At 38.8% G+C, this 17,414-nt stretch overlaps 1 protein-coding gene across 12 annotated transcripts in view; it reads left to right on the top strand.

Moving 5' to 3' along the window:
- Positions 1-17,414, top strand: part of ANKRD28 (ankyrin repeat domain 28) — a 212,977-nt gene that overhangs the window by 99,562 nt on the left and 96,001 nt on the right. For 5 of the 12 annotated variants that reach the window (XM_042238665.1, XM_042238673.1, XM_042238670.1 and 2 more), the window contains one exon: positions 6,356-6,393. The exons of the other annotated variants lie outside the window; for them this stretch is intronic. In XM_042238665.1, the coding sequence (XP_042094599.1) occupies positions 6,382-6,393 (12 nt within the window). In that variant the 5' untranslated portion in view covers positions 6,356-6,381. The remainder of the gene's footprint in view (positions 1-6,355; positions 6,394-17,414) is intronic. 12 annotated transcript variants of the gene reach the window in all.

Raw genomic sequence — 17,414 nt, 5'->3', positions numbered from 1 at the left:
TTTTGAGAGCTCTTTATATGTTCTGACCACAAATCCTCAATCTGTGGCTCTATTTTCAGTCTTATGAGTGTGTTTGGAGAGCAGAGGTTTAAGAATTTGATGATATCCAGTTTCTCAATTTATTCTTTTATGGATTTTGGTTTGGGTATGTAAAAAAAAAAAGTCTCTATCTCAGCATCACATAGATTTTCTCCTATCTTCTAAAAGTTTTATTGTTGTTCATTCACCGAGTCAGGTCTGACTCTTTGTGAACTGTAGCACGCCAGGCTCCTCTGTCCTTCACTATCTCCCGGAGTTTGCTCAAACTCATGTCCATTACATTTTTTTTTTTTTCCAGATTTGTCCATATCTCACACATTTTGTTCCTACTATAAATGTTGTTTAATTTCAAAGTAGGATAATTTTTCCCCACTCCTGAGGTAATTTTTCCTGAGTACATTGCCCAAGGCTCTGGGAGTGGTAAGTTTCTCAAGCCTGGCTGGTAGGAACAGTACACGGTTCCCTGTGTGAAGACTGAGTACTGTCTCTGATGAGTGCATTCCTGTTGGCGATGATATGTGGTGCTGTGCTAAGTCACTTCATCGTGTCCAACTCTGAACCCATGGACTGTAGCCCACCAGGCCCCACTGTCCATGGGGTTCTCTAAGCAAGAATACTGGAGTGGGTTGCCATTTCCTTATCACCTCCAAATTGTGTTTTTTGTTGGGATGCATGAGTGTGTGTGAAAAGTCTTTCATATTACAATAATTCGTGGCCCTCCCAAGGGCCAAAGAACATAAATTAGGTACACAGTCATTAAAATTTCCTCAAGGCAATTAAGAAAGAGTCATCTAAAAAGTCTCTTGGGTTCAAGTGATAAAGAAAAAAAGATTGAAAAGCACTGCTTTAGTCATTTTGGGTGGTTCTTTTCACAAGTCTCCACTCGTTAAAAGTCCCTTGCACATGTGCTGCTCAGTTCTTAGCACAAAGGATATTCTGCAGGTCTTTAGGATTCTCTTTTTGTATCATCTCTCCACTCTGATACTCTGCCCTGAGAACTCTTATCCCAGTTTTCTCCCCAGACTGCCAGCTCTGTCTCTTCAGCTCAGGGAAATATGCCTATTAAAAATATACTTAGCTCTGTAAAAAGCCATTAAGAAGCATTTTACTGATTGAAACAGCTGACATTCCAGTGAGTGTTTTCACACTTGCACCTTACATATTTTGTGGAATGGCAATTTTCTATGATAGTCCAGCAGTCTTTTTGAAAAAGAATTTCTCTCCATTAGTTTTTGAAACAATTGTGTTGTATCTGATAATTAAAATTGCCCATTCATAGATGGCATTACCTTTGCCTCCTCTTACTCTTATTGATACGGAATCTTGGTGTTTTTTTCTTTCTTTCTTTCTTTTTAATGAAAAGCAAGTAAGCCTTAGCCTAGGAATATCTGATTGCTGCTAAATGCGTACACCAGAGAGTAAATTCAATGTTTAGGATGCTCTGTGGACTTGTCATTTTAATATTACTACTGATAGAGCAATATCTAGATTACAACATGAATTAAAACTAGATTCAAAACTTCTTAAATAGAATTTGCTCCAGGGCAAGAATCAAGCCTTCCATTGTGTAAGATAGATAGCACTGGAAAGGGGTTTTGGAGGTGTGGTAGTTATGTCTTTCGGCTAAGACCCCTGGAGTTTGATGTGGTCACTTGCATTTAGCAGAGATAGCGTAAGAGCCTCATGTTGTTAATGTCCAGTTCCGTTTTCTGTCCGTGTTGTCCGCACTGGCTTCTCACCCCTGTTTCTGCCCAGTGACTTAGGATTAGAACAAATCTCTTAGCTTTTCTCTTGTAGCTGTAAGTATGTAGAAGCAAAGTCGCTCAGTCGTGTCTGACTCTTTGCGACCCCATGGACTGTAACCTACCAAGCTCCTCTGTCCGTGGGATTTTCCAGGCAATAGTACTGGAGTGGATTGCCATTTCCTTCTCCAGGGGATCTTCCTGACCCAGGGATTGAACCTGGGTCTCTGGCATTGTAGACAGATGCTTTACCATCTGAGCCAACGGTTAGTAAATATTTGGTAGTCTAACTTGATGTAATTTGGTATCCTGGTTCACTCCCTTAACAACGAGGTGCTGTCAGCTGTGCTGGGTCCTGGGGAGACCGTCATACATGCCTTTCCCCATGTTGCTGATGCTCTGTCCCGACTCGGGGGGTCAGCTGTGCCCACACTGCTCCCCGCTCTCTCTGTCTTGCCTCCCATTTCTGTTCATCCTACAAGTCGCAGCTCGTGTCAGTCAGGGTGCTTCCAGTGGTCCACAAAGCCCTCATTTCCTGGTGCACATATCCTGTAGAATCCCCGGTACTGTAAGTATGATAGGATGGCACTCGTGTGAGTTTATGACATCCAGCACAGTTGACTTTCTAAAGGTGAGATTAGCTGGGTGGGCCTGACCTAATGACGTGAACTGTTTAAATCTGGGTCTAGAGTCAGAAACAAAGGGAGTAAGGAATGTGATATGAGACAGATTCTCTGTTGTTGGTTTTAAAGATGGAGGGGCCACAGGTCAACGATTGTCTATGGGAGCAGAAGGAAGGAACCTTCTGGTTGACAGTCAGGAAGGAAGATTGGAACTTCAGTCTCACAACCACAGGAACCAGACTTTGCCTGAATGAGCCTTGGAAGTGAATTCTTCCTTAGTCAGGCCTCCTTTTGTGAGCACAGCCCATTGACACCTTGGTTCCAACTTTACCAGCTACCCTCAGCAAAGAACCCAGCCAACACCATACCTGGACTTCTACCCTACAGAACTCTAACCAGTAGATGATTATTGCTTTAAGCTGCTGTACTTAACAGTCATTTCTTACGCCGTAATACAAAATTAATATGAGGTTTAAGCATCTCTTTTGATGGAGCACCTTTCCTGCTCCCCCGGGTGGTATTCTGTCACCCTGATTAGATGGCTGTATCACTCTGATCTGCTTCGTAGCGTCTTACTTTAGTTGTGTCGTGTTCAGTAACTCTCTGGAGATAGACAGCTTGTTTGAATTCTCTATGTTTAGACCCAGTATAGTCATCCCTCATTGGTAGAGTATTGGTTCTAGGAACTCCCCACTGTTACCCTATCTCATCTGCCAGGTAGCCAAAATCTGTGGATGATCAACAAGATCCTTGTATGAAATAGTAGTATATGCCATTTGTATAACCCATATACATCCTCCCATATACTTTAAATCATCTCTAGATGACTCACAATATCTAATACAGAATAAATACTGTATAAATAGTTGTAAATACAATGTAAATGCTATACATAGCTGCTGGCCTGGGAACTGTCTGGAATTGTTTTTCTCAAGTATATATGATCCAGGTATACAAAGGACTAACTATATGTTCAGTTCTGTTGAGTTGCTCAGTTGTGTCTGACTCTTTGTGACCCCATGGACTGCAGCACGCCAGGCTTCCCTGTCCATCACCAACTCCTGGAGCTTGCTCAAACTCATGCCCATCCAGTCAGTGATGCCAACCATCTCATCCTCTGTCGTCCCCTTCTCCTCCTGCCTTCAATCTTACACAGCATCAGGGTCTTTTCACATGAGTTGGTTCTTTGCATCAGGTAGCCAGAATATTGGAGCTTCATCTTCAGCATCAGTCCTTCCAATGAATATTAAGGACTGATTTCCTTCAGGATGGACTGGTTTGAAATCCTTGTAGTCCAAGGAACTCTCAAGAGTCTTCTCCAACACCACAGTTCAGAAGCGTCAGTTCTTCAACGCTCAGCTTTCTTTATGGTCCAACTCTCATGTTCATACGTGACTACTGGAAAAACCGTAGCTTTGACTAGATGGACCTTTGTTGTCAAAGTGATGTCTCTGCTTTTTAATATGCTGTCTAGGCTGGTCTTAGCCAAGGAGTAAGCGTCTTTTAATTTCATGGCTGCAGTCACCATCTGCAGTGATTTTGGAGCCCAAGAAAATAAAATCTGTCACTGTTGCCACTTTTTCACCTTCTATTTACCATAAAGTGATGGGACAGGATGGATGCCATGATCTTCGTTTTTTGAGTGTTGAGTTTTAAGCCAGCTTTTTCACTCTCCTCTTTCACTCTCATCAAGAGACTCTTTAGATCCTCTTCGCTTTCTGCCATAAGGGTGGTGTCATCTGCATATCTGAGGTTATTGGTATTTCTCCCGGCAGTTTTGATTCCAACTTGTGCTTCATCCAGCCCAGCATTTTGCATGATGTATTCTGCGTGTAAGTTAAATAATCACGGTGACAATATACAGCCTTGATATACTCCTTTCCCAATTTGGAAGCAGTCTGTTGTTCCATATCTGGTTCTAACTGTTGCTTCTTTACCTGCATACAGATTTCTCAGGAGGCAAGTAAGGTGATCTGGTATTCCCATCTCTTATTAAAGAATTTTCCACAGTTTGTTGTGATCCATACAGTCAAAGGCTTTGGCATAGTGAATAAAGCAGAAGTAGATGTTTTTCTGGAACCGTCTTGCTTTTTCTGTCATCTGATGGCTGTTGGCAATTTGATCTCGGTTTCCTCTGCCTTTTCAAAATCCAGCTTTTGAACATCTGGAAGTTCTTGGGTCACGTACTGTTGAAGCCTTGCTTGGAGAATTTTGAGCATTACTTTGCTAGTGTGTGAAGGCGTGGCCAGTTGTGTGGTAGTTTGAACGTTCTTTGGCATTTCCTTTCTTTGGGATTAGAGTGAAAACTGACCTCTTCCAGTCCTGTGTAGCCATTTGTATAGTGTTAGAAATGAATGAATAATAAGACATAATCTTTGACTTCAGCAGGTTTATAGTCTTGAGTTTGGCTGTGTTGTTTGTCGGTGTTTTTTTGTGTGTCAGGCGTGTATTGGTTTTGGTTTTAGTGGATAGGAGCAATCTTCTGTCAGTTGTTGTTTAATCTCTTAAGTTGTGTTTGACTCTGTGACTCCATGAACTCTAGGCCACTAGGCTTCTCTGTCCATGGGATTTCCTGGGCAAGAATGCTGGAGCGGGTTGCCATTTCCTTCTTCAGGGATTGAACCCTCATGTCCTGCATTGGCAGGCAGATTCTTTACCACTGAGCCACCAGGGAAGCCCCCTACTACTCAGTTGCCCAACTCCTACTAAGGTAAACTGGCTTCCTTTCTTGTATTCCCATCAGTACTTGCTTAGACAGTTCAAATAACTATAACAGAGGAAGGGTGAATGCTTAAAAAAAAAAAAAAAGAGGGGACCAAAACCAAAAAAATAAATGCACTTGAAATGCAGGCAAGCAAAGGCTCTTATAAAGAATAATCTTATTGTATGCCCCATTCTGCTAGAGGTCTGTCAAGAATACTGATCTTAAAGGGGACGGCAGGAGGTGGGCTTTTTGTTCTCTGCCAAAGGCTTCCTGAATGCTGAGGGATGGACGCTGGTTCTTAAGGAAGGCATTTAATTAAGTTTTTAGCATTGCATTTCCCTGTCAGCCCTCAAAAGCCAAACTTTACTGTTTAATGACAAGTCTCACTCATAATCAGTAAATAAAAGTAAAGTTTGCAGGATTACTGAGCAAAGCTCAAAAGCAGCACAGGAAACAATAGAAAGGTCACAGGTGAAGAGGGGATTCAGGGACGTTACTCTGTGTTAAGAACTGCCTAATAAAGCCAAGAACTGTGTAATAAAACCATTTTTTGATGATATGGGCTTCAGTTTTCATTCAGGTCATGCTGCCAGAACAGCACACGAAAACAAGTCTAGCTACCTAATACACTGATAATTTTGTATAAACCGAAGAACCTGTACTAGTACTAGCCAGAGTCAGATTTGGGAAAGGAAACTTCTGATGTCCCATCCCAAATCATGTATTCACAAATAAAATATTTTAGATGATAATTTTAGAATATCTACTGTGAAAGTGAATGATTTGAGTCAATTAAACAAATATACATTTTTATTAAATTATAATGATAAAACCTTGAGATATTTTTTCATATCTTAGTATAATTACTTTTTGAGGAAAACATGTAAATTACATAAATATTTTATTAATGTATCATTTTTTTCCCTTAGTAGTTTTTCTAGAGACTCAGTGATTTGAATATTTCTTACCCAAGTGATAATGAAGCATATTCCTTTGTACAAGCTCAAAAAATAATTATCTAGTCATTAAAAAATATATTTGTCTTCGTATATAACAAAACAGTTACAAAATGCTTTATGTCAAGCTTTTATCATTAGTTTGGAAGCTAGATATGTACAGTGAGGATTTGGGGATTTTGTTTACATAGAAACTGTATTACATTAATTCTTTTATTTGAATTTTTTCAGATTGCCTTGTGCAAATTTCTGGTAATAAAATTTCTATTTTTATTCTTAATTCCCTTGTAGATCCAAATGATAGTTGGGGGAAAGGCATGGGTGTAAGGGTGAGTAGCTTTCTTTTCCAATACTCAGGTGACTTTCATTTTCATTTCAAACATTAGTTCAGGAGAGCGAAACTTGACAAACCAACAAAAGAAGCTACTTTTCTGAAGCTGAAATATCATTTCAGTCTGTGTCTTCTGCCAATTTTTTGATGTACGTTTCCTCTTAGTTTAAATGTGTTTTAATTGATATTTTGAAAGCATGTTGAAGCACTTATATCTGAATTTTTCTCCTTTTAATCTCTTTAAAATTATGAAATATAGCTCACTTAAAACATGTAAACAAGTAGAGAATATAGTGAATTATTTAAATGTAACCTCTACCCAGATCAAGAAACAGAACATGCTGGCGCCTCACAAGGGCCCTTGGTGCCCCTTAGTGATTAGAACTGCCTCCTCCCACACCACAGTGTGACCAGTAGCCTGACTTTATTATAGTCTCTTTCTTAGTGTTCTTTTATAATTTTGCCACCTAATTATTCTTTCCTAAGCAATATAATTTAATTTTGTGTGTTTAATTAAATGAGTCATACCACATGTATTCTTCTGGATCTGGGTCTTTTGCAGAAACTATCTCATTTTAAAAATTTGCCTGTGTTATGTGTTGCTAAAGATTGTTCATAATATTCCACTGAATGCTTGCACCACGGTTTTTCCGTATTCTTCTGTTGGTGGATAGTTGGGTTGTTTCCAGTTTTCGCCTTTTGTAAACAATGCAGCTGTTCATAAGCTTGTCTTCTGTTGCCCATAACCATGCATTTCTATAAGGTATAGATGTAGGCATAGAATTCCTGATATTTAAGACTATGCATATATTCAACTCAGTAGAGAATGTCATATTCTTAAACAGTCTACACGCCTATTAGCACTGTATGAGAATTCTTGTTGGTCCGCATAGTTGAACCATGTTCTTGGTTTTTGTCATACTTCCTTATTTAGCCATTCTGTGGTATGTGGTAGTATCTTATTATTTATGAAGTTGGAGAGGTTTGTTTGTTTGTTTTTTCTAATAGTGTCAGGCACCTTTTTAGATGTTCATTGGACATTTGTGTAGTCTCTTGGGGCTTCCCAGGTGGCTCAATGGTAAAGAACCCACCTGCCTATGCAGGGGATGCAGATTCTATCCCTGGCTCAGGAAGATGCCCTGGAGAAGGAAATGGCAAGCCACTGCAGTATTCCTGCCTGGGACATCCCATGGACAGAGGAGCCTGGTGGGCTACAGTCCACGGGGTCGCAAAGAGACAGAGACACGACTGAGCGCACTCACACAGATGAAGTGCCTGTAAAGCACTCGCCTGTTCTTTTTCCTTCTCTCTCTCCTTACTGATTTGTGGCAGCCCTTGATGTGTTCTGGATATGATCCCTTTGTGAACCGTGTGTTTTACAGATACCGTCTCCCATTCCAGTTTGCCTTTTCATTCTTTATTGTGTCATTGAACATGAGGTCTTAATTTTAATGTAGTCAAGGTTTTCAGCATTTTCCGTTATTGTTAATGATTTTGAGTGTTTGTTACCTCAAGAAGTCTTTCCTTAACCTAAGTCACAAAGGTAATGTATTTGTTTCTTATAGCTTTATCATTATACTCTTTAAATTTAGCTTTATGATACACTTGTAGTTAAATTAGGCATATAACATAAGTTAGTGGATTTTCTTCTTTTTCTTTTCCAAATGGATACTGCATTGTCCCAACACAATTCAATTACCCCCATTTTGTTGGACTCTCTTCTTATTTTTGGATTTTGAAAGTACTTTATATATTGCAAATGCGAGTTCTCTGTCAGATGTGTGATTTACAGATGTTTTCTGCCAGTGTATGTCTTGTCTTTATCCTCTTAACTGATATCTTCCTTTAAACAAAAGTTTTTCATTTTGATCAGGTTTAAAATATCAGTGTCATGGACTGTGCTTTTGGTTTCATATCCAAGAACTCTTTGCCTAACCCTCATGTTTTCTCATGTCTTTTTTTCTAGACGTTTTAAAATGTTGGATATGGCAGTTAGGTCTATGATGTTTTTGAGTTAATATATGTGTTAGGTATTAAGTATAGATTAATGTTAATGTTTTTGGCACACAGGTATCCAGAACCATTTGTTGAAAAGATTATATATCCATTCAATTGATTTTGTACTTTTGCCAAAAATCAGTTGATTATATTTGTGTGAGTTGATTTCTGAACTCTTTATTCTGCTTACAGCTCTCCCTTTTGATACCATACTGCCTTGATTATTGCAGCTTTGTAGTAATCCTTGAAATCACGTGGTGTGAGACTCCTAGCTATGTTCTGTTCTATCAAAATTGCTTTCACTATTTTAAAGTCTTTGCCTTTCCTCATAAATCTGAGGTGGTTATATCTACTATAAGTCCTGCTGGGATTTTGATTAGGCTTGCACTGGATCTATAGATCAATAGATCAAATTATTATGTCAGCAATAATGAGTCTTCCAATCTGTGAACATGGTTTCTCTGTCTATTCAGGTTGTCTTTATTTCTTTCATGTTTTGTGGTTTTCAGCATACAAATCTTGCAAAATTTTTGTCAGATTCATATCTAAGCATTTCTGTTATCTTATTCTTTCATTCTTTCATATTGTAAATGTACAGTTTTAAAAAAATTATTTTTACTTGTAGTTGTTAATTGCTAGTATTTAGAAATACAGTTGCTTTTTGTATGTTAACATTGCATTCAGCAATTTTTCTAAACTCATTCTAGGATATTTTTAATAGATTCCTTGGGATTTTCTCTATAGATAATACTCCATCTGTGGATAGAGACAGTTTTATTTCTTCTTTCCTAATCTATATGCCTTTTATTTCTTTTTCTTGACTTTGCCAACTAGAACTTCCAGTATGAGAATGAATAGAAGTGACAAAAGTATAGACAAACTTGCCTTGTTCCTGATCTTAGGATATTAGCTGTAATTTTTGTAAATACTCTTTATCAAGTTATAGAAGTTCCTTTTTATTCCTAGTGTGCTAAGAGTTTTTTTAAATCATGAAAAAATACTTTTTAAAAAATGTGATAATGATGATTTTTTTTTCTTATTTAGTCTAAATATGTTGAAGTATGTTGGTTCTGTTTGAATGAGACTTGTGATCCCAAAATAAACCCCGCTTGTCTGTGACGCAGTATTCCTCTAGCGTGCTGCATGGTTCAGTCTGCTATATACATATTTATTTGAGGGTACTTGTGTCTGTGTTGATAAAGTGGCATTAATCTATGGTTTTCTTGTAATATCTTTGCCTGTTTTGAGTATCAGGATAATAACATACTGGCTTCATAAATTGGAAAGCCTTCCCTCCTTTTCTGCTTACTAGATGATGTTCAAATTTGTATCATTTCTTCCTTAAATGTTTAGTAGAATTTGCCATTGAAACTGTCTGGGTTTCAAGTTTTCTTTCTTAGAATGTGTTTTTACCTATGAATTCAACTTTTTAAAATAAATGTAGGACTATTTGGGTTACTGTTTTTTGTTTGTTTTCCTTTGAGTAATTTGTATGTCTCTTAGGAAGTGCTTGTTTCATCCAGATTGTGGAATTAAAAGAAAGTTTGCTTATGTTATTGGCTGCACTGGGTGTCTGTCGCTATGTGGGCTTCTCTCTCCTTGGGGAGTGCCCCCTTGCAGCCCGTGGCTTCTCCTTGCTGTGGCTTCTCTCATTGCGGGGCACGGGCTCTGGGCGCGGCTTCGGCGTCTTGGCCCTCAGGCTCCAGAGGTCGGCAGCTGCGGCACCCAAGCTTCCTTGCTCCATGACATGTGGGATCGTCCCATTCAGGGAACGCGCCCTCGTCTCCTGCGTTGGCAGGTGAGTGCTTCACCACTGAGCTGCCAGGGACGCTGCCAAATTGTGGGATTTTTGTGCTAAAATTTTTCATAGTATTCCTTTAATCTTTTTGATGCCTTAAGGTATAGATAATCCCCTCTTTGACTCCTGATGCAAGCTTGTGTCTTCTTTTGTAATTCTTGCTAGAGGATTATCAGTTTTATGATTTTTTTTCAAAGAAGTAGCTTTGGGATTCATTAATTTTCCCTCTTTTTCTGTTTGCACCTTCGTTAATGTCTATTCTTTATCAAAACTATTCTTCAGCTTGCTTTGTGGTGCTTCTGTTCTTTATCTAGTTTAACTGTAACAGGTTATTACAAAATCTTGAGTATAGTATTCTGTACTATATAGCAGGTCCTTGTTCAGTTCAGTCACTCAGTCGTGTCCGACTCTTTGCGACCCCATGAATTGCAGCACGCCAGGCCTCCCTGTCCATCACCAACTCCTGGAGTTCACTCAGACTGACGTCCATCGAGTCAGTGATGCTATCCAGCCATCTCATCCTCGGTCGTCCGCTCTCCTCCTGCCCCCAATCCCTCCCAGCATCAGAATCTTTTTCCAATGAGTCAGCTCTTCACATGAGGTGGCCAAAGTACTGGAGTTTCAGCTTTAGCATCATTCCTTCCAAAGAAATCCCAGGGTTGATCTCCAGAATGGACTGGTTGGATCTCCTTGCAGTCCAAGGGACTCTCAAGAGTCTTCTCCAACACCACAGTTCAAAAGCATCAATTCTTTGGCGCTCAGCTTTCTTTATAGTCCAACTCTCACATCCATATAGGGACTACTGGAAAAACCATAGCCTTGACTAGACGGACCTTTGTGGGCAAAGTAATGTCTCTGCTTTTGAATATGCTCTCTAGGTTGGTCATAACTTTTCTTCCAAGGAGTAAGCGTCTTTTAATCTCATGGCTGCAATCACCATCTGCAGTGATTCTGGAGCCCCCAAAAATAAAGTCTGACACTGTTTCCACTGTTTCCCCATCTATTTGCCATGAAATGATGGGACCAGATGCCATGATCTTCGTTTTCTGAATGTTGAGCTTTAAGCCAACTTTTTCACTCTCCTCTTTCACTTTCATCAAGAGGCTTTTGAGTTCCTCTTCACTTTCTGCCATAAGGGTGGTGTCATCTGCATATCTGAGGTTATTGATATTTCTCCCGGCAGTCTTGATTCCAGCTTGTGCTTCTTCCAGCCCAGCATTTCTCATGATGTACTCTGCATAGAAGTTAAATAAACAGGGTGACAGTATATAGCCTTGACGTACTTCTTTTCCTATTTGGAACCAGTCTGTTGTTCCATGTCCAGTTCTAACTGTTGCTTCCTGACCTGCATACAGATTTCTCAAGAGGCAGGTCAGGTGGTCTGTATTCCCATCTCTTTCAGAATTTTCCACAGTTTCTTGTGATCCACACAGTCAAAGGCTTTGGCATAGTCAATAAAGCAGAATTAGATGTTTTTCTGGAACTCTCTTGCTTTCTCCATGATCCAGGAGATGTTGGCAATTGGATCTCTGGTTCCTCTGCCTTTTCTAAAACCAGCTTGAACATCTGGAAGTTCGCTGTTCACGTATTGCTGAAGCCTGGCTTGGAGAATTTTGAGCATTACTTTACTAGCGTGTGAGATGAGTGCAGTTGTTCAGTAGTTTGAGCATTCTTTGGCATTGCCTTTCTTTGGGATTGAAATGAAAACTGACCTTTTCCAGTCCCGTGGCCACTGCTGAGTCTTCCAAATTTGTTGGCATATTGAGTGCAGCACTTTCACAGGATCATCTTTCAGGATTTGAAACAGCTCAACTGGAATGCCATCACCTCCACTAGCTTTGTTCGTAGTGATGCTTTCTAAGGCCCACTTGCCTTCACATTCCAAGATGTCTGGTTCTAGATGAATGATCACACCATCATGATTATCCAGGTCGTGAAGATATTTTTTGTATAGTTCTTCTGTGTATTCTTGCCACCTCTTCTTAATATCTTCTGCTTCTGTGAGGTCCGTACCATTTCTCTCCTTTATCAAGCCCATCTTTGCATGAAATGTTCCCTTGGTATCTCTAATTTTGTTGAAGAGATCTCTAGTCTTTCCCATTCTGTTCTTTTCCTCTATTTCTTTGCATTGATCGCTGAAGAAGGCTTTCTTATCTCTTCTTGCTATTCTTTGAAACTCTGCATTCAGATGCTTGTATCTTTTCTCCTTGGCTTTTCGCTTGTCTTCTTTTCACAGCTATTTGTAAGGCTTCCCCAGACAGCCATTTTGCTTTCTTGCGTTTCTTTTCCATGGGGATGGTCTTGATCCCTGTCTCCTGTACAGTGTCAGAACCTCATTCCATAGTTCATCAGGCACTCTATCTATCAGATCTAGGCCCTTAAATCTATTTCTCACTTCTACTGTATAATCATAAGGGATTTGATTTAGGTCATATCTGAATGGTCTAGCAGTTTTCCCTACTTTCTTCAATTTAAGTCTGAATTTGGTAATAAGGAGTTCATGATCTGAGCCACAGTCAGCTCCTGGTCTTGTTTTTGTTGACTGTATAGAGCTTCTCCATCTTTTGCTGCAGAGAATATAATTAATCTGATTTCGGTGTTGACCATCTGGTGATGTCCATGTGTAGAGTCTTCTCTTGTGTTGTTGGAAGAGGGTGTTTGCTGTGACCAGTGCATTCTCTTGGCAAAACTCAATTAGTCTTTGCCCTGCTTCATTCCGCATTCCAAGGCAAATTTGCCTGTTACTCCAGGTGTTTCTTGACTTCCTACTTTTGGGAGGAAGCAGTCTTTTGTGCTGCTGCTGGTAAGTTGCTTCAGTCGTGTCCGACTCTGTATGACCCCAGAGACGGCCGCCCACCAGGCTCCCCTATCCCTGGGATTCTCCAGGCAGGAACGCTGGAGTGGATTGCCGTTTCCTTCTCCAGTGCTTGAAAGTGAAAAGTGAAAGTGAAGTCACTGAGTCATGTCCGACTCCTAGCAACCCCATGGACTGCAGCCTACCAGGCTCCTCCATCCATGGGATTTTCCAGGCAAGAGTACTGGAGTGGGGTGCCATTGCCTTCTCTTTTGTGCTAGAAACATTTAATATGTAAATTGTCCTCTGAATACTGCTTTAATTTCCATATCACAATTTTGATATATTTTCATTTTCATTCAGTTCAAAATGCTTTCTAATGTCCTATTAGATTTCCTCTTTACATGGGATATTTAGAATTAGTTTTCCCCTTTTATTCAATATGCTTTACTATTAAAGAATATACTTTGATTTTCGAATATTTGGGGATTTCCCAGTGTCTTTCTCTCACTGACTTCTGGTCTAGTTCTCTCGTGGCCAGAGCACATCCTTTGTATGCTTTCATTTCATTTTATTCTGTTAAGTTACAGGTTTGGGCCCAGAATATGGTCTGCATTGCTGAATGTGTTAAGTGCAGTTAAGAACAATGTATATTCTTTTGTTCTTAGGTGGAATGTTCTGTAGCATTCTGTAAACACTGGCTTAATTGATTAATAGCATTGTTTAGGTCATCTGTATCTCTGCTAATTTTTCTATTTACTTGTTCTTTTTGGTGCTTCTTTTTTGATACTGGGAGAGACATGCTGAAGTTTTTTATAATTGTAGATTATCTGTCTGTCCCTTCCTGATAAAATCATTTTTCGCTTCCATGTACTCTGAAGCTGTTATCAGGTATAAATGCATTAATGTTGTTGATGGCTTTCTGTTTTTGTTTTGTTTTTTCATGAATTGACCCTGTTGTGTTCAGCTCATTACATTTAATGTATTTATTGATATGGCTGGATTCTGTTAATTTTGTCCATCCCTTTTAATTTTTGCTCCTTTGTTCCCTCTTTCCTTCTTTTGGATTATTTGGATATACTATTTTTGCATGCCTAATGGCATTTTGACCATATCTTTACTATTTTCATAGTAGTTGTTCTAGGGATTGTAACATAAATATATATCTTTTCAGTCAATTTTACCACCTCAAATTTAAAGAAATCCAAAAATCCTTACTCCCCACTCTGTGTTAGATTTGCTGTGTAATACAGTGTAGCACACTGAAGTCCTTCCCAGATAACGGTAAACTCCTTGCTTTCAGTAAATCCTGCTTCCTTCACATTTGAAGGTCTGTTTCCCTCTGGTAACATTTCCCTTCAGCCTGAAAAAACTTCCTTTAGCATTTCTTATAGACCAAGTCAGCTGGGAGTTAATTTCCTTTAGTTCTCTTTTATCTGAGAATGTTTTTATTTTGCCTTCATTTCTAAAAGATCCTTTCATGTCATACAGAATTCTTGTTTGACAGGTTTTTATTTTTTAATTTTTTTTTCAGTCTTCTGGCCTCCCTGGTTTTTGATAAGAAATCCACAGTATTTGAGTATTTATTTCATATGTAACTTTTCTTTAAAAGTAGCCTGAGAAAAACAATTTTTCTTTACCATTAGGTTTAACAGTTTGATAATGGTGTGTCTCAGCATGGTTTTCTTTCCATTTATCCTATTTGTTGTTCACTAAATGTATTGAATGTATAAGTTTATATCTTTACCAAAAATTGTAAAAGTTCCAACTGTTATTTCTTCAGAATTTTTTTCTTTTCTTAGTTTCTTTCTACTCTCCTTCTAGGGCTCCAGTGACACAAATGTTAATTTTTGTATATTTTCCCAAATTGATATTGTATTAGAACAGATAGTTATGGTGAAAATCTTACTGAATACAAGGATAATTTCTTTAAAGGTATTGACAACTCTTGTTATGTAACTGGGGAAAGTCTTCCTTTTGGTTCAGCTGCTGAATGGAAAAAAATATTAATTATATAAGTCACTTAAAGAATAACAAAATCACTTAATAAGTAAAATGCTACCACATAGACTTGACTTTAATACATTTTCATAAACCCATTTAATAAAGTCGGTCATTTTGTTTCCCACACCCAGAAGAGGTTTCTGTGTGTCGTACATTTACAGAGCCACATTGGTTCTTACCCACCACAAAAAGCCATGTTTGTATTTACTCACCGTGGTAGAGTTCAAGCATAGGATTTTCGAGATAAGATCAGATCTTTCTAGTGTATCTAATGATTTTAACTGGTATATTTCAAATCAGGATGAAGACCACTCCCTTAATAGTATCTGTGAAATCTGATTCGTACTTGATTTTTTAGCCCTATTCTAAATTAATGTTTAAGGTTATATATAATACATGTAATTTGCTGGTGGAACATACTTAGATTATCTATTAATTGAGAATGTGCGTTTGATTTAATAGTTAAATATCATGACCTTAGGACATATGCATATATTTGTGACTAGATTTCTTTTTCTCAAGCTGCTGATAATATAAAATGTTATCTCGTGCTGAAGATTAATACTTATAGTTGAGTGAGGGCATGTTTGAGTTAGCCTTATTTAAAATATTTGTTTATAAACGGAGACTGTTCAAAGTAAGCTTTACCAAGAAATACGATGAATTGTTGTGTGTATCTTCCTTATTTGAAAGTGAAAGTGAAAGTCGCTCAGTCATGTCTGACTCTTTCCCACATCATGGACGATACAGTCTATGAACTTCTCCAGGCCAAGATGCTGGAGTGGGTAACCGTTCCCTTCTCCAGAGGATCTTCCCAACTGAGGGGTCGAATCCAGGTCTCCCACATTGCAGTCGGATCTTTTACCAGCTGAGCCACCAGGAAAGCCCATTTCTTGTTTACTAACCATAAAAAAACTGTTAATAATTTTAATAAATGTTTTAATAAGCATTAATTTAATAAATTTTAATGTTAACTTTCAGTTACATGTATTTTCTAGTAAGCAATGTGATATTTAGTGTTTAAATTATCTAACGATTGAGTCTCATGTTTTATGTGATTCTTTTCTAAGAACTGAAAATGTCTCTTATTCTTGGACTTTGTACTGTGAGTTTCACTTCATAATTGTAATTACCACAGATAGAGGGCTATAAAAAAGAACATTAAGGTTGTCATGCTATATGGAAATTTTTTCTAAAGTGGGACCACATTTCTACAGTTATGGGATAGTAATGAGTCCTTTGTTACTGCTTTAAAAGCTATGCATCTATCTGCTTTTGGCTCGCTGGCTCTCGTTGCTGTCTTGGCTTGCTCTGCTTGGGTGAGCAGGGGCTGCTCTTGGTCGTGGCACACTGGCTTCTCAGTGCGGTGGCTCCTCTGGATGCAGAGCGCCAGCTCTTGAGCCTTCGCGCTTCAGTACTTGTGGCCCACGGCTTACATTCCTCCACGTCGTGTGGAGTCTTCCTGGGCCGGGGTCAAGCCCATGTACCCTGCATTGGCAGACAGATCCTTACCTACCATACCACCAGGGAAGCCCACTGCTATGATTTTTTAAACATATTATTTTCCAAAATCCAAATATGTGCAGATATTTACAGCTAAACACATGAATATAAAGAATGCTAGCTACCATATTGGTGCGGTTAACTTATTAAACTGTAAGAAGGTAAAGAGATTCAGAATGTAATAGCAAGAGAACCGTGGCTCCTAAGTCAGACAAACCAGATGCTAGCCTGTGTGCCCTTCCAAGGCTCAGCCTCTCTGAACCTGTTTTTCTCATTTGTAAGATAAAGCTCTTGAACTAGATGATCTCTGAGGCTGTTTTGTCTGCAGTGGTGACAGCTCTGCGAACTATTCTATTTGCTCTGTGAATTATAATATATCTCTGAAGCCTGGGTTATTTCACAGTGATTTTAGGGGTGACAACGGGATGCTTGGTCACATTTTAGCTTATAATACAGCTAATGATTCTTTTTTCTTTCATTACATTTTTCTTTTCAGTGGGTTGTCACAAAATTGCTTTGACTTTCTTCTCTAATCGGTGTCTTGCTTCTTCTGATATTTTCCTCAAACCACATTGTCTAGCAAACTCAAAGTAGCAGAAACTTTGGCTTCTTAGTGTTCATTAATTCTGCCCCCCCTTCTGATGGGCAGAGGTCTGACTTTGTGGTCAGGCTGAGGAATCAGGGTTACTTTGTTTCTAACAGAACTGAAAGTACCTATGAAAGTAGATAGATTGGCTGGAAATGTGTGCAGTGATCTCTAGTCCAACCATTAAAATTATTTTAAAGTGCAACTGGTAGGCTAAGAATGTAGAGAAAATGGATTTTTATTAAATTCATGCTCAAGTAAAACTGCAAAAGGCAGGAAAAGAGTTGAAGATAAAAATAGAAATAAAGAATGAGGGAAAAAGTGTAATGAATATAG

Source organism: Ovis aries, chromosome 1 (assembly GCF_016772045.2).
Source record: "Ovis aries strain OAR_USU_Benz2616 breed Rambouillet chromosome 1, ARS-UI_Ramb_v3.0, whole genome shotgun sequence".
NCBI lineage: Eukaryota > Metazoa > Chordata > Mammalia > Artiodactyla > Bovidae > Ovis > Ovis aries.
This window is presented reverse-complemented; position numbering and strand designations above follow the sequence as displayed.